General features: G+C 44.1%; 1 protein-coding gene across 1 annotated transcript; it reads left to right on the top strand.

Annotated features, from left to right (window-relative positions):
- Positions 1-272: 272 nt before the first annotated feature.
- ythdc1 (YTH N6-methyladenosine RNA binding protein C1) lies at positions 273-22,703 on the top strand. Its single transcript, XM_080743783.1, has 16 exons — positions 273-487; positions 2,236-2,337; positions 2,732-2,943; positions 3,968-4,343; positions 4,488-4,559; positions 5,312-5,412; positions 6,041-6,149; positions 6,770-6,887; positions 8,028-8,112; positions 8,716-9,023; positions 12,850-12,929; positions 15,662-15,698; positions 15,834-15,873; positions 16,861-16,923; positions 20,330-20,557; positions 21,447-22,703. The coding sequence occupies exons 1-16, from the start codon at positions 460-462 to the stop codon at positions 21,684-21,686; spliced, it is 2,199 nt and encodes a 732-aa protein (XP_080599909.1). The 5' UTR covers positions 273-459; the 3' UTR covers positions 21,687-22,703.
- The last annotated feature ends 1,173 nt before the right edge of the window (positions 22,704-23,876 follow it).

A 23,876-nucleotide genomic window follows, 5' to 3' on the forward strand; every position in this document is an offset into this window, starting at 1 on the left:
GGAGGAGGAGGCCTGAAAACAGCAATAATAATAATAGCAAATTAAAAATTGTCCAGGGTGTTCATAAAAGCCTGATTAGAAGATAAAATTACCAAAAGTCTTTTTGAAAGTGAAATATCCCTAAGTTTAAGTAGCCTACATATTGATGCCAATACTTTTGGCCTCGCTTCTTTTGGGCTTGTTTTTCTAGACCTGGTTGCTTATTTCTCTGTTCTCTCACAGCACCTGGCAACATTGATCCTGGGTACACTAAACTGCAGCAAGAAGGGAAAAGGGGAGTGAAGAAAGAAGACGGAACGCGATCGAGGATCAGAACAAAGAAACACACACATCTGATCAATTATTTAAACCAGAATATTAGTAGCAAATCTAACACATCAACAGACGAGGCGAAGTCGGCCAAAAAACGACTAGAATCAGAGGAAAGTAGAGGAGAGACGGAGGAGAGGAGGGCAGAACATGGCGGTGGACAGACGAGACGAGAAAGGTAATGCTAAGTTATGCTAACGCGGCTAGCATTGTTTTAATGCTGCGGGATCTAATGTAAATTGCTGATCTATTTAATGATCTATCACCGAGCTTAGCCAGATAATGATATTACTGATGGTAGGCTACTCTTGTTGGTGCCATAGTAACCTGCAACGTGGAATTTATTTCAATTATTGAAGTGTAATTCTGAACCAATCTGTATGATAAAGTGTCTTTATTACAATGTAACTAGTGCATCTGCAGTGATTGGAGGTGATCTACTCATTACTCCAGTGGTTCTGAAACCTTATCACGGACCCCCAGCTGAAAAGACTTAAGCTAATGACCCCCCATACAAGATGTGTGGTGTTATAAATGTCAAATATTTTTACGTTTTCAAAGAACGTCAAGACCTTTTTAAAATAGTTAATGCATGTACATAGGGCGCTACCCGTGTCCCCTATTACCCGAGACGCCCCTTATTGTGACCAAAAGATGTATTCTGACTGGGACGCCATTTGTCCCCGTAAAGGAATGTTTCTGCGCGTGCACCAGGCAGTGAGTGCATCCGACTCTGTCTGCCTATGTGTGTTTGTGTGGGTTTTTGAGAAACCCTGCATGGCTGCATTAGACCACCATAACTCTGGGGTCCACAAATGGGTTCCTTTTAGGGCAGTGGTTCTGGTTCTCAACCTGTGGGTCGGGACCCCCCCCAATTATTATTGGTGGTCCCCAGATGATTATCTTGTGAAACATTGTTTTCTCAACAGTAAACAAACCAACATAACACTTTTAATATCTCTACAATGACAAATTAAACATTGGCAAAATTGACAAATATTAGAGCAGATCAACATAATAGAACTGTGTTATACAAAATGTAATGCCTCAACTCTTAGTGCTCGTCAGGGTGGGGGGTAACTCTAACAGTGTACAAATGGAACCAAATAAACCTGTCAGGGTCCATTTGGTTCCATTTGTACACTGTCAGAGTTAAGGGGAGACCTTGAAATGTAAAAGTTTGATTATCGGATGCCAGGCCTACAAATGACCTGGCATCTGATACTTTAATCCTACCACTGATGATACTACTACTATTTACGATGACTAATGCTGCTGCCACCGTGACTACTGCTCATATTTCAGTACCAATGCCTCCTGACACAATATTATATTTGTATATTAGACATTTGCTGTAGAACTGAGCCATCATAATATGGCAGCAACTCATTGCATTTAGGCCTGTAGACATGGTCAACCGAAAATGGTAAATGGTGTATTTATATAGCGCTTTTATCCAAAGCGCTTTACATAAATTGTACATTACATTCAAGGCTATCTGCTGCAGTTCAAGCCATGGGGAATCAGTGGAGAAGAAAGATGATTTAACTGACTTGATCAGAAACTGCTGATCTACTGGGATTTCTGCACATAACCATCCAACTGCAATCTATCTTCATCTACAGATGATGGAAAAAAAACCTTGCAGTGTCCTATACCTACAAATAAATAAAGGGTGCATATAGCGTGTTTTATCCAAATCGCTTTACATAGAATGTGGATTACATTCATGGCGGCACAATTAGGGGTTCAGACTCGGAGTCTTGCTCAAGGACACTTCCACTTCCACACAAGTATGAATATACATATAGCAACATAAGTATTTCAGAACACTGATTTAGAAGACATTTCTGGTCTTATGGCTATCAACCAAAGAGGAAAGGTCACATCGTGGTTAAAATACTGCTGTACTACTGTTCTCTTCAGAGGGTGAGCTGAACGTCCTCGAAGACATCCTGACAGAAGCGCCTGACCAAGATGACGAACTCTACAACCCAGAGAGCGAACACAATGTCACTGACAAGAAGGGTACAAAACTATATGCTGTATATCAAAAAATACTTTTGTGTGCAAAATAATACTTTTGTATTGAAAAGAAAATGTGTAGTTATGATAGATGTTGAAGTCTTTCAATTAATTTAAAGTAACTATTATAACTACACATTTATTTTAAATACAAACGTGTATAATATGAAATATAAGACATCAGAAGAAAACTTTAAGATCTTTTGTTTGTTTGTATGAAATTGATGATTAACTCAATGAAATCTCTGTCCCTCCCTCCTATCTTTCTCTCGTTCTCTCTCCATTTTCCTTCCTCTCCCCTCCACTGTTCTCTCACTCGATCTCCCCTTTCTCTCTTCTCCCCCCTCTCTCCTCTCTCTCTCTCCCCCTCCCACCCCCTTTTCTTTCTCTCTTGTAGTCTTAAAGAGGAAGTCGGATGGCCGCCCTTCTGACGAGGGCCACAAGAGGGCCCGTCAGTCCTCGGGCCACACCCCCCGGTCGCAGGCGGCCAATAAGAGGGCTCCGCTTCAGAAGAAGGGATATTACTATGACGACCGCAAGGGTCACGGGGGGAGGAGGAGGGGGGAGGAGCACCGGATCAAACCTCTCCTCCTCCCTGAGATGACAGAGGTAAACACCATAAACCACTGGTATTAATAGTACTTCTCCTGGTGGTGCTACTGGTACAGGGACGCAAACATCTCGCGTTGTCTGCAAATGTAATGTCTGTCTGTCGTGCAGACAGATATTCGGTCGATTAACACATACCGTGATTGATCACAAGCGCGCGGCCGTGCGTGTGCTGTGATACGGGTCCATTTGGTTTCATTTGTATACTGTCGGAGTTAAGCCGGGGAGACCATGACATTTTACAGTTTGAGAACTACTGATTTAGACCAAAATGCAAGTTTAAATGAATTCTGCAAAGAATCTCTGTATTAACAATTCAACAGGACTTTTTATAAGGCTCCCTCATAGTATCACGATATATACGATATCTCTGAAAATGCGTATCGTGGAGACATTGTATCGTCGCAACTCGCAACGATACTTATCACCATATCGCCCACCCCTAGAAGAAACGTGTGGTGCACGGTGGCGCAGTGGTTAGCGCTTAGCGCTTCGCCTCACAGCTAGAAGGTCCTGGGTTCGATTCCTGCCGGGGGACGCTGTGGGTGCTGGGGGCGTGTTCCTCCTCCGCGTCATCAGCGCCCACACCCTAGGTGGGGTTGGCGATAGGGCCTTTCTGAGTGGAGTTTACTTGTTCTCCCCGTGTCTCCTAGGGTTGATACCCTCACAAAAACATGCAGTAATCCTGGTCTTAATAATGCCTCCCCCTGACCAGCCGGGGCGCCTGATGGAGGGGAAAGGAACTGGTTGGAATAACGTGTTCCTTCCACGCGCTACGTCCATCCCGGGGAAATCCCCCCTGTCAGGTGAAAAGAAACAACTTTGACTACTCATGCATTGAAGGAAGCATGAGGTCATTCCGTTGTCTCCCCAGGCACAGCAGAGGGAGAGCAGAGCCCAGGATTACATAGGCAATTGGCACTGGGTGAAAATGGGTTACAAAATCATGGGATAAAAATTATAAGAAAAAAAAAGAAGAAACGTGTTAATAGTTAGGTAACACCGACGATGATTTTCCCCCCAGAAGGCTCGCCGGCCGAGCACCGACGAGCGCCGCGCCAGCCCCGCCCCCAAGGAGGAAGACAACCAGTCGGCCGGGGCGGCGTCGGAGGACGAGGACGCAGCCGGGGCGGCCTCGGAGGAGGGGGAGTCGGAGGGCTCGGCCCGCTCCACCGACGGCGAGGAGGAGGAAGAGGAGGAAGAGGACGAGGGAGAAGAGGAAGAAGAGGAGGAGGAGGAGGAAGGCGAGGAGGAGGAGTACGAGATCGAGGAGGAGGAGGCGGCGCGGGGAGCGGGAGGCTACGACACCAGGAGCGAGGCCAGCGACTCGCGCTCGCGCTCTGGCAGCTTCTCCGACGGAGAGTCCGTGAGGACGGACGCGTCCGACTCCGACGGCTCAGGTACTGCTGCTGCTGGTGATGGATTTCCGACCGGTTTAGTGATAGTTCCACGAGTTGGCATTAGTAATAGTTCAACAACTAGTTAGCATTAGTAATAGTTCAGCAACTACTTCTAAAGTTTGTTCTTGTTGTCGATTCTTCCAGGTTCCGAGAAGAAGCGGGAGAAGCTGTCGTCGTCCGTGCGTGCCGTGCGTGCTGTGCGGAAGGTCATGGAGAGTAAGTGTCCTTTAAAAAAAAAAAAAATGTTTTCAATTGAAGCATTAGGTTTCTTCTTTTTTTTGGAGCTGTGTGGAACACAAGCTCCCCTATACGTGGCCGTGTGTGTAGGTATGTGGGTGGGTATGTGGGTATGTGGGTGGGTGGGTGGGTCTGTATGTAGCCTGTATGTAGTAACCCTGGGTGACCAGAGAGGTGCTGTTGAGTCTAGCCTGCCCTGAGCATCAACTGCAATACACACACACACACACACACACACACACACACACACACACACACACACACACACACACACACACACACACAGCTCCACTTCGAACAGAGGTTCGATTTTTTTAATTCAATTCAATTCAAAGGAGCTTTATTGGCATGAGAAAACGTAGGTTTACATTGCCAAAGCAAGTGTCAACATAAAATAAAAAAACTGTTGGGGAACATATACAGTTGGAGGGGGGTGCAGCATTGTGTAAACAGAGCTATTTCGCATTTTGTCATTTTATATATACAGGGTATAAAGCTTTTGGAACAAATGGCAGCATTATTTTTTTCTCAATAAGATTTAAATAGTATAAGAAAAATAAAAACTCAGATTAAAAATGTGTTTAAAGGTAGCAGCTCTGTTTCACACTGCATGTGCAGTAGGTCTAGATGTCAATCAATGGTTTGTAGTCCTTAATGTGGTTGTGTTCCATTCATTCTTCATTGCCACATTCAGTATTGTAAGTGTGTGCTGACTCCTCTCCTCTTTGCAGACCAGAGTCAGACCAGCAAACTGAAGTACATCCTGAGAGACGCTCGATTCTTCCTCATCAAGAGCAACAACCATGAAAATGTATCGCTAGCCAAAGCCAAGGTTGGTGGCACCACAAGCACTAGTCTACTAGTTATCTCGGAGATACCAGGGACATTTCCTTCCCCCTCTATTCCTTTGATCAGTGGTTCTCAAAGCAGTGTTGTTTTTTACACCAAATTTAGATTTAGTTTTAATCAGTCTTTTGAATAAAATGTCATTTAGTTTTAGTCTAATTTTAGTCGACTAAATATCATAAGACTTTAGGCGACTAAATCTACAGTTGATTTAGTCAACTGAAATGTATTTTGGCAGGCCTTGATGGCATCGTAATGACTGATTTTACACTTGGTTGTGTGCTGAAAATAGCAGATCTACAAGCTCACAACGTGTTGCTGCTATTTTCAGCACGCAACACCGGAGAGCAACCATTCTTCTCAATCTCCACTAGTCCCTCCCTAAAGTTTTATTCTAGTTTTTATTTTGTTGACGAAATTGTCAATATATTAGTTTTAGTCATCACAGCTTAGTTTTTATTTAGTTTTCGTCATAGTTTTAGTTGACAAAATCAACACTGTCTCAAAGTGGGGCCTGGGGACCCCCCGTTTTATTATATACTGATTTGATTCCATTCTAGTTTTCCACCTTTTGACAGTTGTCTCCTTTCCCTCTCCTCTCTCCCTCCTCACAGGGCGTGTGGTCGACTCTCCCAATGAACGAGAACAAGCTGAATGCTGCATTCCGTTCGGCAAGGAGCGTCGTCCTCGTGTTCTCCGTCCGGGAGAGCGGCAAGTTTCAAGGTAATAATTTGTATATACCGTACACACTCATGTACATTTTATTTAACCCAGTAAGACCGGGCACGAATTATTGCATATTATTTTATGCTTTAACTATAAATAGCAGATCTACAAGCTCACATACTTTACTGCTATTTTTTTTTAAATCGTGAGCATTTGAATTTTGACCCGATTCTATAAGTGTCTTCTAAATCCTTCTAAGGTTTTTTGAAAAACACGTGTTTCTACGGCAGTGGTTCTCAATCTCTTTCATGTCAAGGACCCCTAGAATTATATGTATTTGGCCACGGACCCCCATCTCAAAATATTTTGTTCCAGGGACCCGCCAGAAGCAAATATTTGAGTTACAAATGTTCACTTTAAACATGAGATATTCAAAGATTTGCTCAAACTTTCATGACTTTTCTAAAATAGCAGATCTACAAGCTCGCAGCGCAGCTGTGAGCTATTTTTCAAAAGTTAAAGCATTCAATAATTCTAGGCCTAAATGGTAAATATATCGCCAAATCACAACAGAAGTTACCCAATGGCGCTTTGCATATTGAGCAAGCCACCAGGTCCTAAATCGTTGATATTATGCTTGTTGTTAAACATTATTATGATGAAATGTTATTTTCCAGGTATGGCCCGTCTGGCGTCGGAGTCCCGCCACGGTGGATCTCCCATCCACTGGGTCCTGCCAGCCGGCATGAACGCCAAGATGCTAGGCGGAGTCTTCCGCATCCACTGGATATGCAGGTCAGTGTTATTCTGAGGGGAACTTCTACAAGCTTGTAGCCGATCTACAAGCTTGTAGATCGGCTATTTTCGACAAATAGGTTTGGTGCAGAGGGAAAAGAGCACAACCAAGTACAGAGCCAAAAGTCAAGTTCACTAATTGACAGTTTCAAGTGGCTATGTGTCAGAAAATACACATTAACATGAATCTAACATACACTGATGATAGTGCTGCCTAACAAGTCTCTAGCTATGAAATCTATGAAAAAGTTTTTATCTGCAACTGCAACACAATGTTGTTGTGTGAAGGGTCCCTGCTTCATTACTCTCTTAGCTAAGGTGTCCTTGGGCTGAAAAACATTGAAGACCCCTGCTGTATAGTATTGCCACTAGTGATGGGATATACAAATTTCATGTCACAATTATTGTGACCAAAGACAAGATATTTCCTAAATAGCCCCAACATCCATTATCCTGGGGTAGAACAATTGCCCCAAAAAATACGTTGCAAGCAATTTTTTGTGAAAGAGATTTGGTAGAGTGTGAAAAAGGTCCATTTAACCAATTATAGATGGTTTAAATGGTAACGGATATGCAGCTCGTTAAATAAAAGTGAATTGATCCCAGTACATGGCAAATTTCACCATGAATTCAAATCTCCACGATACGATTATTGTGTTTTTTTATCACAATAAACGATAACGATTAACGTCCCATCCCTAATTGCCACTAGTGACTCCAACGTTGTGCTATGTGTTAGGGTGGGACGATTGAACATTTCACATCACAATGATTGTGACAAAAGAAATGTCATTAAATGCGATTTACGATATTATCACGATAATCAAAATCCATTATCCTTGGGCGGAACATTTGCCAAAAAATAGCAGATCTACAAGCTCACAACAGTTGTGAGCTTGTAGATCTGCTATTTTTGACATTTGGTAGAGCGTGAAAAAAAAAAACATTATCAAGTACGTATATTATAAGTACCTTTTACCAATTATAGAGGGTTTAAGTGGTACCGGATATGCAGCTCGGCAAATCAAAGGTGAATTGATCCCAGTGCATGACGGAGGACGATATCACGATAAATGTGTTTTTTTTTATCACGGTAAACGATAATATCGCTTATCGTCCCATCCCTACCATGCGTTTCAGACGGGAGCTTCCGTTCACCAAGACGGCCCACCTGTTCAACCCCTGGAACGAAAACAAACCTGTGAAGATTGGACGAGACGGACAGGTAGGATCCTCCTTTCACTCCTTAACCTTCTCCTTCCTCCTCATCCTCTGATCCACGCGTTGCTCTGCCACACGTCGTCTGCCATGACCCCATACATATATCAGTGGCTATATCGGTGGTTCTCAACCTTTTCAGGCCGCGACCCCCAAAATAATATTTATCTGGCGACCACCCCCCCACCCTGATGAGCACTAAGAGTTGAGGCATTACATTTTGTATAACACAGATCTATTATGAAAATAGCAGTTCTACTGTACATGCTCACAACGCCTCGCGTTTTGCTATTTTTGAAAAAACTTGATTTATTTTTGCAAGTCTTTGAATATATCTTCTTAAAAGCGAGCATTTGTAACTAAAATATTTGCTTCTGGGTGGTCCCTGGGCTGGAACAACATATTTTGAGATGGGGGGGGTCCGCGGCCAAATACATGTAATTTTTGAGGGTCCTTGACATGACAAAAATTTGAGAACCACTGACATAGAAACAAGAAATAGAATAGAAAAAAGTTTCGAAGGATTCAGAAGACACTTTCAAAATCGGGTCAAAATTCAAATGTTCACGATTTTCTTTGCGCCGGTGTTCTTCCTCCTCGTCCCCCCCAGGAGATCGAAGGAGAGGTGGGCTTCCAACTGTGCACGCTCTTCCCGCCCGACGACAGCGTGGACCTCCACCAGCTCATGCACCGCGTCCACCGCCACAAGCACCACCAGCAGCAGCAGCAGCAGAGAGGAGGAGGAGGCCACCACCCGGCCTCCGGGAACCCCCCCGCCGGCGGCGGCCTCTCCTCCGCCATCGGTGCGCCGGGAGGCGACGGCGGCCCGCCGCCCCACCACCACCACCAGCACCGCGGAGGCCGCCCGCCGCCACACCACCGCGGCAACGGTCCCTCCCCCCACGGTGACCCGGGAAGGTTAGCAGCCATCCTAAAGATCCTATTGGACAACCTAGGGACACTACTACTACTACTACTCCCCCCTATGGTTTTCGATGGGGGGGGTTGCTGGCGGATTATCCTTTCCATGCCCCCTTCAACCGCTGTTTTCCGATCAGAGGCCGCAGGACAGCTTGGACCCCCCCCTTAAAAAAATGTTGTTCTGGGATTCCGAGTTTCCTGATACACCCCGTGTTTCCAGGTTTCGAAAAGGCCCAGATTTGGATGTGATTCCGAGTCCATTCGATCGGTTCAGGGCTTAAGTTTGGCTTCATTTCCAGGTTTTTAAAAAGGCCCAGATATGAACGTGGTTCCGAGTCCATCCACCCGGACCTCCTAAGTAGGTTTGTCCCCGTGGATAGATGGTTCAGGGCTTAAGCTTGCCTTCTGTTCAAGTTACAAGCTAATCGGGACCCCCATGAGTAGCGGCTAAAATGCTGAATACATGGTTTAAATCCCCCCGCGATTCAAGCCTTGCTTCTGCATTCGTACGGTAATCCAAAGATTGAGGTCTCCCCATACTCAAGCTAGCTGCGGTTTGGTTTAGGCTTCCATGCTAGACCTCTAAACAGTGGTAAGTCAGGCAGTGACAATAAAGGTTGAAATATGGCAAAAACACATATGTTCGTTTAGTAAATAGCAACTGCGCTGTTTTCAGGTAAGTCTGGTGACGTTCAAACGACTTTGAGTGAATCGCAGAGAAATCATATCGAGCCTTTATTTTAAGTTGCTAAAGCTAGCTCCTCGTCGTGGTCTGGAGCTGCCGGCGAGGGGAGGCGAGGCTAACCACGGTTAGGCTAGGCCTCCCAAGCACTGCTCGGTGTCACTACCCCTCAAAACAAACGGTCGAATTGTGGTTTGAAGCAGGCAATTCTTTTAGGTGCGCAGGGAGTCGTTTTATGGCCATATGGAAGATAGTTGCGTCCTGTTACCGGTCAGCTAAAATACTTTTCCATTGCACCGCTTTTTTTTTCTCTTCTTTCTCTCCTCTTCCCCTTTCTTCTCTTCTGTTCTTTTATTCCCTCGCTCTTCCTCCTCTTTCCCCTCTCTTCTCCCCACTTCACTCCTCTTCTCTCTTGTACTCTTATCCCCTCTTCTCCTCTCTCTCTCTCCTCTGCTTTCCTTCGCTACTCTTTCCCCTCCTCTCATAACCGTTCTTTGCCTGAGTTCTTTTATCTTCCCAGGAGTTTCCCACGGAGGCGTTCTGTCGCTAGCTGATTGGACGATGGGTTGTCAGGACGTTGACCGACTGGTTGTCCCGTTTTTCCCCCCCAAATAATTGAATAAATTAGAGACAGCAGGAGAGACAGGGGGGGGCGGGGGAGGGGTCTTTCAGCTCTAAGCCCCTCCTCCTTCCTCCACCAAGCTCCTCCCCTCCTTTCGGTTCCACTGAGCAAGTGAACGGGCCCGCCCCGGCTGGCCCGGTTTTGGACTGCAGGACTTTGTTGGTTTATCGGAGGGACCCTTGAGAGAACGAAAGGAAGGAAGGGGCGTGGCTTGAGAAATGAACTTGTTTTCGGGGGTGCAGAGAAATGTTTTCGAGGCGGGGCTGCGTTTTGGGGCCTATAGCGAGCCAAATCGGGAATGTTGGGATTTGAGGACGCGTTGAAAAATCCCCGATCTGCCCCCGATCCCCCAAGAACTGAGTAATAAGGGTTGAACTGTCGCGGGGGAGTTGCACTTATCGGAGATGAGAAATATCGCAGGGGTTTGAAAGTGCTTTAGGGGTGTAAGTTGCAAGTTAAAAGAGTCTTTGAGGACTGTGTGTTGAACCCCAACCCATCCACCCCACCCTGTTTGAAGAGTTGCATTTTGGGATGTTAAGATTATCGCGGGGATGTGTAAAATCACAAACACGACAACAGGGTTTTTTGCATACAAACTGATATTGAAACGGAAAAGAGAATACGTAAAGGACTGAGGGATAATACAAAAGAAATCGTAAAAAGGACTTGAGGGCCAAAAAAAAAGAGTGCAGGATTTGTAAGAAAAAAAGGACTGATAATTCGTACGGAATTCATAAAAAGGACTAAGGGAGGGGAAATGAAAGGAAAGGTGTTGACCTCATGTTCCAAGGGTCACTCCACGTTGGACTGGAGAGGGGGGGCTGTTCCCCTGTTTCACAAACTGAGGGATTTCTCTCTCTCTCTCTCTCTCCAAAAAGAAGGGAAGGAGGGAGGGGGGGAGAGAGGAAAAGAGGGAGGGAGTCCTCCCTCCACCCCCATAACCCCCACCCACGCTGTGTAGCGAGGAGCAAGGAACTGTGGGTTAGCTTTTATCCACTTCCTGTTTTTATCCATGAACTGAGAAATGCCCTCCTCCCCTTTCTGTCTGAAAAGAAAAGGGGGGAGAGAGAGAGAGAGAGAGGGAGGGAGAGCTCTACTGCTACAAATGGACTGAGGTGCCCCCCAGCCCCCCTGGTTTTTGCCATTTATTTTGTTATCATTTTCCCTTTTTTTTTATTTATTTGATGGACAGTTGGCATCTCTGCTGTTGGCCCCCGTCCTCCCTTTCTCCTAAGCTCCCCTCAAACAGCCCACAGCAGTTGTAAAACGGGGGTTGACGGCTGAAAAAAGGGGGAGAGAGAGAGAGAGAATATTTGCTTAAAAATGGACTTAAGGTGGTGAGGATGTCACATTATGAACTGTTTCCTGTTTTTTTAACGCAAAAAAAAAAGTTGCAACGGGAAATGCGGTATGTTGTCACTTTTCAAAAAGATTGTGTGTGTGAGTGTTGGAAAGTTGTTTTAGAGCTGTGTGTGTGTGTGTGTGTGTGTGTGTGTGTGTGTGTGTGTGTGTGTGTGTGTGTGTGTGTGTGTGTGTGTGTGTGTGTGTGTGTGTGTGTGTGTGTGTGTGTGTGTGTGTGTGTGTGTGTGTGTGTGTGTGTGCACTGAAAAATGAGCCATTGAGAAAACCATTACAGAAAGTGTGAAAGGTTTTTTGGATTTTATTTGCATTTTGAAACCACAAGCAGGAAGATTTGAAGAAAGAAAAAAGACAAGCTAGATGATATGAAACAGAAAGATTTGACTTTTAAACTTATTTTAGTTTTAAAGGACAAGCAGAAAGATTTAAAGTTTTACTCTTGGAGAAATTAAATTGTATTTGCATTCTAAGGGGAGACTTTAGAAAGTTAGAAACAGTTTAATTTATTAAACTTGTTTCTTATTTTGGAAAAAAGGGGAATATTAAAAAATGATTTATTTTGAAAAAATAATTACGTTAATTATCATTTGTAGTATTATTTTTGCCTCCCAAAAAAAGGTTTAAAATGTAATGGTTTATTGGGGGGGGGGGGGGGGGGGATCAAACATGGAGGGTCGCACCCAGAAATAAAAGTCTCATATTTTTATATTGTTCCACAAGCCTCATTGACAAGGATGGAAAACTCATCCATGTCAATATGAGATGTATGGATCAATAAAAATGTTGGGACTTTTTTAGTGCAACCCTCCATGTTGACTTTTTGGATAATGCACCAGATTGGTCAGAATGCGGCGGCAGACTTAAGTCAATTTGTAGTCATTTTGGGGGGGTGGGGGGAACGACTGGGGATTAGGAATGTCCCGGAAATCAGTGTATTTGACCATTTACGAAAGGTTTGAAGGTATTTTAAATAACTTTTCCCAAGGTTTTGAAGTATTCCGATTGTAAAGGATGAAATTCACATTTTTAACGATAGATATTAAGCGTACAATTTCAGGTCAAATGGTTGTGTATGTGCCATACCATGCTTGTGTGTTCTTTTGTCGGAGTGTTGTGTTTTTCTCTTTCTTGTTGTCTTACTTTCCCGCCTGTTCACGTAGGCGTCGTCCGGAAGAGTACGACATTCACGGCAGGAAGCGGCCTCGCGTTGACTACACGCCTGACTTCAACCCCAGACCAGGTACGCCAATACTATCACTGGACTACGTCTGCTGTGGTAGTAGTAACAGTGGTTCTCAACCTTTTTCGGGACGCAGCCCTCCCAAATCTATATTATATTGATCTATAACAGGGGTCTTCAACAGGGGGTCTGGGACCCCTCGGGGGTCCTTGGAGTCACTACAGGGGGTCCTTCAAATCGTTGTGTGATAGAAACCTTTTTGTCTCCTTTTTTATATTAACCACTTGAATCCTAGCGCTCAGATTCTGAGAACTTTAGCCAAAAATAGCAGATCTACAAGCTCACAACGCCTCGCGCTGCGAGGCGTTGTGAGCTTGTAGATCGTCTATTTTTGGCAAAGAGGTTTGGTGTAGAGGGGAAAAAGAGCACACGGAAGAGAGCGAAAGGTCAAGTTTATTAAGTATTGGCGGTTCAAGTGGTTAAATATCTTATAACACAAATTGACATGAATCCAAAATACACTGATGATTGTGCTGTCAAACGATTTAACTATATGGAATCTGGGGCTCCCTGCTTCATCTCTCTCTCAACTAAGGGGTCCTTGGCCCCATGGTCTATAATATTTTAACTGGAGACCCTCACCCTGACAAGCACTTGGAATTGTGGGAGTTGAACATTGAAGTGACCGTTGTTTGAGTTTAGTTTGACTCTGTATAATATATATACACCTCGCAATGCAAGGTGTTGAGCTTGTAGATTGGCTATTTTGTATTTTCACTATGTTCCCTCTTCCCTTGACAATTTGGCAAATGTTTGCCCACTTTTTTTGCTTTGTTTGTTGCATGTCTTTCTTTCTTTTTTGAGTTATTAAAAAGGTTGTAATTAGGTATGATTCCAGTTCCAGTTTGCTAGACAATGCGCCCTCCTGGCCCCCAAACTGTGGAATAAACTTCCTGTCGCACTTAGAACGACAGACTCACTCCCTAACTTCCGCCGTGGCCTGAAGACTCACCTCTTCAGACTCCACCTTAGCCAACCATAGCACTCGCCTACCCACAACGACCATACATGAAAGCTAGATAGCATTCTAATGCTGCATTCACACTGAGAGAAGCCAAGCTAATGGTTTGCTTGGTAATTCAATGTATTCTCTATGCAAACCAGCTTTAAAAATTTCCAAGCTTTTTTTCCAGCTTGGAAATTTTCAAAGCTGGTTTGCGTAGAGATACCATTGAATTACCAAGCAAACCATTAGCTTGGCTTTTCTGTATGTGAATGAGGCATTAGGTTATATATATATAAAGTCTATGTAAAGCCTTTTACTGATTAGGTGCTTGGTCTACCTACGTTATTTTTTTCTAGATTGATATTTCTATGCAATTGATGTTGATGTATTGCCTTACTTATTGTATTGATATATTTATTACTTTGCTTTTTGTAAGTCGCTCTGGATTAAGAGCGTCTGCTGAATGCCTAAACTGTAAACTGTATGTCACTGGGGCGGCAGTGGCTCAGGGGTGGAGTGGCCGCTTGGCAACCGAAAGGTTCCCAGTTCGATCCCGGGCTCCCCCAGAGTGTTACTGTTGAAGTGTCCTTGAGATTGGTGCCTTGTATGGTTTCCTCCTCTATTGTAACAGCTGAAAGCAATAATATATCAGTATTCTGATATTAACCCGAGGGCCGCATTAAGTGAAGGTGGGCCGCCAGTTGCCCAAAGGGGTCGTAACATAAATTCACCCATACAGCGCCCTGACAAGGTTTTACAAAGGTGAATTAAGCAAAGGTCAAAACTAAGGTGACAAATAACTGAGGGTCAGACTTAACCAAACAAAAGAGCTGAATGCAAATTCACTTTTGATTTGTACACCAGACGAAGGTCACTTCAATGTTCTACCGTGGTTCTGGCAGCTTGGCCATACCCCACTGATTTCAGAACTTTTGCCTCAACTGTTTGCCAGTCGAGAGTTTGATTTATTTACTGAAAATGTTTCGCTTATTGGATTTTAACGGAAGCATTCTTTGCATACATAACTCCAGCATACAGTTGTTGAATTGCCTCATATAGAACCAAGTTGCATGACAAGTTTTCTGAAAATATCTTAACTTGATTAACCCATTTAGAATGGGTACACATTATTGTGTATTATTATATTATGCTTTAACTATTGAAAAACAGCAGATATACAAGCTCACAGCGCTGTGAGCTTGTAGATCTGCTATTTTTGAAAAATCGTTAAAATTTGAATTTTGACCCGATTCTATAAGTGTCTTTTGAATCCTCCTAAGGTTTTTTGAAAAACCTATGTTTCTATGTCAGCAATCTGGCCAGCCATCGTCAAAGAAAAGGTCCTTTTCACTTCAACTGGAGCTCAGTTAGTCTGTTCTTGAGAGACTACTATGTCAGTAGTTCTCAAACGTTTTCATGTCAAGGACCCCCAAACTTTATTTGGCCACGGACCCCCATCTCAAAATATCTAGTTCCAGGGACCCCCCAGAAGCAAATTTTGAGTTAGAAGCGTTCGCTTTAAAAATACATATATTCAAAGATTTGCACACATTTTCACAACTTTTTCAAAAATAGCAGATCACAAGCTCGCAGCGCGGCACTCGGTGCCGCGCTGTGAGCTTGTATATCTGCTATTTTTCAGTAGTTAAAGCATTCAATAATTCTAGGCCTAAATGGGTTAATCACAGACAAACATGATCATTTACTCAGTCTTTATTTACTCCCAACACTCACAGACCACTGCACTGGTTTGCTCTGGTTTTAAAATTGTTATCTCCCCATCTAGGTTTCATCCAGGACCCGCGCAACCCACCGGTAGACAGGTAAACAAGCCTTCCACTTTAGTATTCAGCATGAACCTTTTTAGATGTCACCACTAGCCTTTAACATTCAACGCAAAAGGTTGACCTACAGTTATTATTGGGAAGAAAACATATTTTTTCTTCTTTTTCTTCCAGGAGATTCTCTGGTGTCCGACGTGATGTCTTCCTGAACGGCGTGAGTAACCAAACTTTCAAGCTTGACACGTTAAAGGGGAAGACCACCCGTTTTCAATATTGAACTATAGAGGAGTTGTGTGGAAATAGAAAAATAGTTCCCCCCCTTCTGTGTTGCCTAGAACTGGAGGATTGATTTTGGGGTTTGTTTTGTAAAGTACAACTTGATGACATCACACCGTTGTACTTTACAATACAAACCCCCAAATCAATCCTCCAGTTCTAGGCAACACAGAAGGGGGGGGGGGACTTTTCTATTTCGTGGGTGGTTTTTCTGTTTAATGGGTGGTCTTCCCCTTTAAAACCGGGAAAGCATCCGTGTCATATTGGATTCTAGTGTTTATCTGAAAAACTTTGAATAATTTTGAATACTTTTCTTTTGTCAAATATGTTTTCTTATTTTATTACAGATGATCAAGAATCATAAAATGAACATGTTATCCGAGTTACAATTTTCTGTCTCAGCAAAATCAAAGGAAAGAAAAGAGAAAGAAAAGAGCAAGAAAATAAACAAAAATAAAGTACAAAACCAAATAATTGAAAACGACCCCTTCATTCCCTCCCACCCCTACTGCGTGCTCAGTGACGTAACAAATAATAGAAAGTCTAAATGAGTTGTTCCATGGACATACGAGAACCCTGTACATGACAGTCAGTTTGAAATAATATCATCGTCCAAATCTTTAGCTTCTTCTACTCAGGAACAAGGGGCAGCCAAATCATATCAAACTATGCTTCTCTGTATTTATGTGAATTAATTGGGAATATATTAACACAACTCTTCTCCTCTGGGGGTCCCTGGCACAGAACATTTTCAGATGGGGTTCAGATGGTCCTTGACAAGTTTGGGATCTTTGGTCTAAACGGATTAATGTTTAGACAACGTTTTGATAATTTGTGTTTTTCTTCAGTCTTACATTCTGAATCTGCCTTGTTTAGTATTGAATTTTGACATGGCATTCACATGTTTCCTTTGTGTTGCTTTCAGTCGTATGACTACATGAGAGACTTCCATCACAACATGGGCCCACCTCCGCCTTGGCAAGGAATGGTAGGCCTACTCACAGTAACCCAGTATATGTTACAGTTAGTTTGGGTAACTCAGTTAGATTGGGGTAGGAGCGCTTGTTTTTGTTCACCTCATGTCCCAGTGGTAGAGCATTTGACTGCATTAGTCCCACGCTGGTGAATGCTACTATGCCTAAACCCGTCCCAAACCTAACCCTAACCCTAAACCTTAGCCTAAACCTAACCCTAACACCTAACCCTAAACCTTACCCTAACCCTAAACCCAACCCCAAACCTAACCTCAGTAAAACTATGCCTAAACCTAACCCTAATCCTAACCTCAGTCAAATTATTCCTAGTTCCCCGAAGGAGGCGGCGCCTGCTCCACATTGTGCACAAAAACAAGCGCTCCTGTTCTCAATCTAACTGAATCTCAAACTAACTGTGACATATACATTTTTCAAGAAATGTTTTTTGGGGCTTTTATGACAGTAGACTGACAGGAAATGGGGAGAGAGATTGGGAGTGACAGGCAGCAAAGGTAGTCGGGAATTGAACCAGCCACACCCCACATTAACCCAGTTTTCAATATATTTTGTTTTATCATCATAGCTTAGATTTTATTTCGTTTTAGTCGGTGAAAAAAGGTAGACTAGTCAACGGACGTTTTTTTCGCCATAGTTTTAGTCGACAAAGTGAACACTGCAGCAACCTCTCAGTCTGTCCTCGCACTGTATTCACACTGCACTCAACACCAAGACCAAGACGAGGGTTATAGGCCAAAATGTAAAGCAGCCTGACCTACCCAGCGGTTTCTAACGGCCGGACTACACCAAAAAATGCGCGCATACGCGCGTACTGTCCGCGAAGACGCTCGCGTATGCGTAAACACTCTAGGCTACACCAAGGAGGGAGTATATGTGAGGAAGACCAGATGGTCTGTGTACAAAACCCATGCTGAAAAAATAGAACCGATCCTATTTTTAGGGAATGCGTATCCGTGGTTAGCGCTATCCGTACGACTGGTGTAGCAGGCTGAATTGATTTACATTGGATCTATCCAAAACACGCATACGCGCGCACAACTAGGGTTGGAGGCGGTAACCGCCGTACCGCCGTACCGCGGTATACCGAGGTCTACCGCGGTGTCATTGTGCTTACCGCGGTAAAAAGACAAAAAAAAGGTCTATTTTTTATTGGAAAACAAGCGAGTTTTAAAACGGGGGAGAAGCGAGGACCGCATGCGCTCCATGCCGCTCTGCTCTGGGCCGTGTACCACACGTTGGAAGCCACATACGTCACTCACACACAGAGACCTGCAGTGTACACAGTGCACGGCTGCACGCAGGGCATAGATAGAGTACGGAGCACAACTCTTTCTCTGTAATCCACTCGACACAAGGATGTTAATACATAGGCTACCTTGTGTTGTGGCATATCTTTTTTTATTCATACGGATTACTGGCGGAGCGCGGGCCGCGTGGACTAAAGCCGAAAATGAAACTATTTTACTTTCTCCACCGCGTCGCTCGTTGTGCTCCGTCCAGCGGCGCGTCGGCGATTTTATAACCTTTTCTGTCAAGTCTTGTAACTAAAACCTGTATATAGCAGCACTCAATCACTGCGATTTGAGAGTTGAGACGTGACGTGACGTGAGTTTACAGAATCACTGTACACGATCTGACAACCCTTCCTTCAGCTGTTTGTGTCTGAATAGCCCAAGTAGCTAGCCTACGTAGCTTGCCTACGTTACTATGGTAACCCGACAGTGCAGATCTAAAAGCTCAGAACGCATCGCGGATGCGACGTGTTGTGAGCTTGTAGATCTGCTCCTTTGAAAGCCAGACACGCTGTGCTGTACGGAGAAGTATAACTCGGGCAGTCAGGCTGTGTCGCCTCTCCACTGTGGAGAAACTATTTTACTTTCTCCGTCGCACGTTGTGCTCCGTCCAGCGGCGCGTCGGCGATTTTATAACCTTTTCTGTCAAGTCTTGTAACTAAAACCTGTATATAGCAGCACTCAATCACTGCGATTTGAGAGTTGAGACGTGACGTGAGTTTACAGAATCACTGTACACGATCTGACAACCCTTCCTTCAGCTGTTTGTGTCTGAATAGCCCAAGTAGCTAGCCTACGTAGCTTGCCTACGTTACTATGGTAACCCGACAGTGCAGATCTAAAGCTCAGAACGCATCGCGGATGCGACGTGTTGTGAGCTTGTAGATCTGCTCCTTTGAAAGCCAGACACGCTGTGCTGTACGGAGAAGTATAACTCGGGCAGTCAGGCTGTGTCGCCCCTCCTTTTGGGAAGATGATTGCAATATTTTGGCTTATCGCCGAACCTTAATTAATAGATACGGGGGTGCGGTAATTACCGCAGTACCGGCGGTAAATGGGAAGACGGTAATCGCGGTAACAAAATGTCCATACCGCCCCAGGCCTACGCACAACCCGCATACGCACTGACGCGCGCAAAACGGCTTGGTGTAGCCTGGCCGTGAGATATGCTGCGATCACACACACACACACACACACACACACACACACACACACACACACGGCACAAACAATCTCTGCCTCCCAGCTTCCTGCCTGTCTGTGATTTGAGATAATCAAATTGAGGGGGCCTCTGTACAACCCATCACCAAAAGGGATTTCACTTTGACCTTTGGGAGGCGCCACAATTCTATAAAAGGATAACCAAATTTTGCGAGAAAGACTTTGCAACCACACTTCCCAATTTCTAGAAATTGTCTTGTTACTGGTGTTACCTCTAGGTGTTATTACTACTGTTACTGCTAATATTACTACTCTTACTACTATTATTGTTACTAGTACTAGATTTACTATGATACCTCACATGCAAATAAATTAACTAAGTACATTTACAGTATAAGTACTGTGCTCGACTTCAACCTTAAGCCGTGTTCAGACTACAGCTATAAAGCTATACAAATAAGCAAGGTAAAAAACCAGGCAGCTTGGTAAAAACGTTATTTTTATGCAAATGAGCATGTCCAAGGTTCCTGTCACTCTATTCTAAGCCGGCCAGCCTGCTTTCCACGAGACAAAACAGGTCGTTTTAACAGAAGCACATTCGGGAACCTATAATCTAAAATAGCGTCTCTAGATGGGAAATAAGTTACAACATAAGCTTTTTCTGGATAAAAAAAAGAATAGAACATTCAAACAAGCTATTAAATAACTTTTGGTTGCTGCGGCCTGGAAGACCAGCCAGACATTCACGCGCGTGCGTGCGTGCGTGTGTGTGTGTGTGAGAGAGAGAGAGAAAAATACGCCACACTTTTAGTACATTAGTTATTACACGCCTTTAGAAACACATTGGTGGAGAAACTTCTTGGTAACGATTTAGTGCCCAGATTTTACAAATATCTGATAAAATGCCCTTACTAATAATCCTCCACTCCCTCCCTCTCCATCTCTTCAGGCTCCCTATTCGGCGGTGGAGCCCCAGGCCCCGCCCCCCCACCACCACCCCCACCACTCCTCCCAGTACTACCACCACCAGTCGTCCGTGGCCTCCTCCTCGGCCCCGCCCCCCCACCACCACCACCCCTACCCGCCCCAGGGCGCGGGCGGGCCCCTGGGGGCCCACCAGGCCTACCGGGAGAACAAGCGCTCCTCCGGGGGCCCCAGGAACCTCTCCGCCAGCCTGGTGAATATGAGCCTTTTCTCTTTTCTTTTGTTTTTCAGTGTGTCGATATCGCTATTTTGGTCACAATAATCGTGATATGAAATGTTCATATCGTCCCATCCCTACCACCACCTTTACCCAACTGCGACCTTACTTGAAGTCTCGAACACAGGGTTCGAGGAGCGCTGGTCTAATGTATCGTTACTGTCGGGCAGAAACCGTCTATCTCCATGTTCCCCAACTTATTGTTTTAGATTATATCTCTGCTGTCGGGTCTCCAAAATTTTCATTTTCGGGAAAATAAGCTCTAATGGAGTTAGGAGGTTTTGTCCAAAGCACTTTTTACTACTTTCCATTGGTTCAATATTATTTTAACCAACACACAGACGTACAGGGTGTTCAATAGCCCTTTATGCAAAAAAATCAAAAACCTCAAAAATGGAGTTAGGATGTTTTGGCCAGACAGTGACGAATATATTTTTTAATGAAAGTGGTTATATGTGTGTTTTTTATATATATAATTGTATAATCCAGAGTTTCTCAAACTTTACATTTCAAGGTCTCCCCTTAACTCTGGCAGTGTAAAAATGGAACCAAATGAACCCTGACAGGTTCATTTGGTTCCATTTGTACCCTGCCAGAGTTAGACTTGTATGGGTCCATTTAGACCCCCCAAAAGGGACCCACAGAGTCCCTGGAATCCACTGGTATAATCAATTAAAAAGTGTATTGATAAGAGCGTGTGACTAAATAGTAACTACATTGGATCCATTGGAACACATGTACTTTACTTAACATTTCCTGAAAAGTAACAGTTTTGAGCCTTCCACCCGACAGCGGCGATATTCATGTTCATTCTTGTTCTTGTGTAACGACGTCTGTTTGTTCTCGTTCCTTGACTCCTTTGCAGCACGACTACGACATGCGCGTGGACGACTTCCTGCGGCGCACGCAGGCAGTGGTGCCGGACAGCCGCCGGTCGCGCCCCCGCGAGAGGGACCGCCCCCGCGAGCGGGAAAGGGAAGGCGGGGCCCGCGACGGAGGGAGGCGCGACAGAGAGCGGGAGAGGGAGAGGAGGAGCGACAGGGACCGAGAGCGAGAGAGGGTCAGGGAGCCAAGAGATAAGGAGAGGGGGAGGTACCGGAGGTAGGCGGGAGAGATATGGAGGAGAAAGGAAAGGAGACAGGCGAGTTAGGGAAGAGGCATCTTTCAGGAATAGGCTAGATGCAGAGCAGCCATTTTGGAGAGAAATTGGGTCTCTTCTCACTTCCTTCACAGGTGTTACCAACAGGTGTTACCAATAATACTAATGAAGACTCTGTTCCATTCACAGAGTCAGGGTGCTGATATTGTGCATGTTGGCTGAACTCTGCTCCCCTTGGAGGTTCCAAATGACCCCTTAAAAGGTGTGTAACTCTGAGAGTGTACAAATGTTTGTACAGTTATGGGGGTCCATGAACTAAAAGGTGTGAGAACCATTGTGCTAGATGAAGTCGAAATAAAACGGAGCCTTCATTAGTATCATTGTGAACACCTTCGAAGGAAGTTAAAAGAGACGCAACCTCTCCCCAAAATGGCTGCTGTGCATATATAGCCTATTAACACACCTCAGAAGAATTCAGTTTTTCGGAAAGACGGATTGGCCAGCGTCAATTCTTTTGGTCCCTATCCGTCGTTTTTGTTTTTTTTCCGCCGCAACATTTTACCTTTTTTTTTAAAAGCAAAGAAGAAAAATGTATGTAGTTCTTATTGTCGATATCCATACAAATAATGTTCATACTTTTAAAATATGAATATGAATGGAACTGAGATCAGAAAGGACGAAGCAAGCTCTTTTGGTTTGTTTGTATGAATAGCATCGTTTCTGTTTACATGTGACTTTTCCTGGCAATATTTCAACGTATAATGAATAATGGACAACATTTTGCTCTTGTTAATGGCCAGTGCCCAGTGTCATTTCTGTAAAAATTACACCAGGTTTTCTTCAGACAACACTTTTAGTCGCATGTTTTCTTGTATTTTCTGTGTTTGTTCTTTTTGTTTATGATGTTTCTTAGCAAGTGGTACATTTGTTTAAAAACTCAAATCAAAATGTAAAAAGTACAGTTTTTTTCTTTTTGTCCATATATGCTTGAATGTTCACATGAATAAAGTTTTTTTTTGTATGGAAAAATCAGTCTGTGGTGGTTCATGGTTGCAATTTGTAGTGGTACTAATACATGAGTACACACAATAATTATAGGGCTAGTGTTGGTACCACTATTACTTATTAGGCTGCAGCCACACCAAAATACCTAGAGTGGAATCCGCCAATGCATTCCAATGAGAATGTAGCGTTTTTTGCAGAAATCCTCTACTGGCATGAAACCGCTCCATTCTCATTGAAATGCATTGGAGGATTCCACTCTAGGTATTTTGGTGTGGCTGCAGCCTTAGCCTACAGGACTTTATTCCATCTTCCATTGTCTCCTAAGTAAACTTTTTTCCTGCGAAGATCCGAGGCTCTGAATTTGAAATTGTAAAAGTACATTTTCTTCTGTAATATAATTCAAAAAATGAAATGAAAGGTTATGTTAATTTATGCACTCGATATTTGGTCTGGAATACTTTTGAACAAATGACTTCATCAATAGGGTTTGTCATAGGTTATAAGTCTAACTGTTAAGGTGTTCGGGATACCCAGGTTTGCTTTGATAGAGGCCTTAAGCTCATCTGTGTGGCTGGATCTGGTGTCTCATCTTCCTCTTGACAACACAACACAGATCATCCATGGGTTTCAGGTCAGGCCAGTTGGCTGGTCACTGTGGTCAGTCAAGCACAGTAATACCATACCATGGTCAGTAAGTACACCAGTTAGTTACTAGTAGTTTTGGATCTGGGCACATGCCAAGTCACAAGTGCTTCTGGAAAAGGAAAATCAGAAGCCATCTACCTGGGGATTTTAGAGCACTTTGTGCTTCTGTACCTTGACGGGAGAGTGTTTTCTGCTGGTGTTTCAGTCTGAGTGTATCAAAGGGTGCTTTCGGAAATGCGCACCGGGTGTGTGCTCAGTGTAGTGAGTGCCTAAACCTAACCCTAACCTCAGTAAAACTATGCCTAAACCTAACTTCAGTAAAACTATGCCTGAAACTAACCCTAACCAGACCCCGTGCGCATTTCCCAACGCACCCTTTGATACACTCGGACTGAAACACCAGCAGAAAACACTCTCCCGTACATTGACAAGCTTTGTGGAGATCAATTTCCTTTAGCCAGAAGCACTTGGCAGCTGCCCACAGAGCCAACGCTACTAGTAACTGGTGTATTGACCTGACCATGGTATTACTGAGCTTAACTGAGC

This window comes from Nannobrachium achirus, assembly GCF_963921795.1.
Source record: "Nannobrachium achirus genome assembly, chromosome: 15".
Taxonomy (NCBI): domain Eukaryota; kingdom Metazoa; phylum Chordata; class Actinopteri; order Myctophiformes; family Myctophidae; genus Nannobrachium; species Nannobrachium achirus.

What these genes read in the sequence shown, in the direction of transcription:
- ythdc1 (XM_080743783.1), top strand. Translation starts at nt 460, where the DNA reads ATGGCGGTGGACAGACGAGACGAGAAAG. An exon ending in TCCTCCCTGAGATGACAGAG is followed by an intron (nt 2,944 to 3,967) that starts GTAAACACCATA and finishes TTTTCCCCCCAG; the next exon opens with AAGGCTCGCCGGCCGAGCAC. An exon ending in TATCGCTAGCCAAAGCCAAG is followed by an intron (nt 5,413 to 6,040) that starts GTTGGTGGCACC and finishes CCCTCCTCACAG; the next exon opens with GGCGTGTGGTCGACTCTCCC.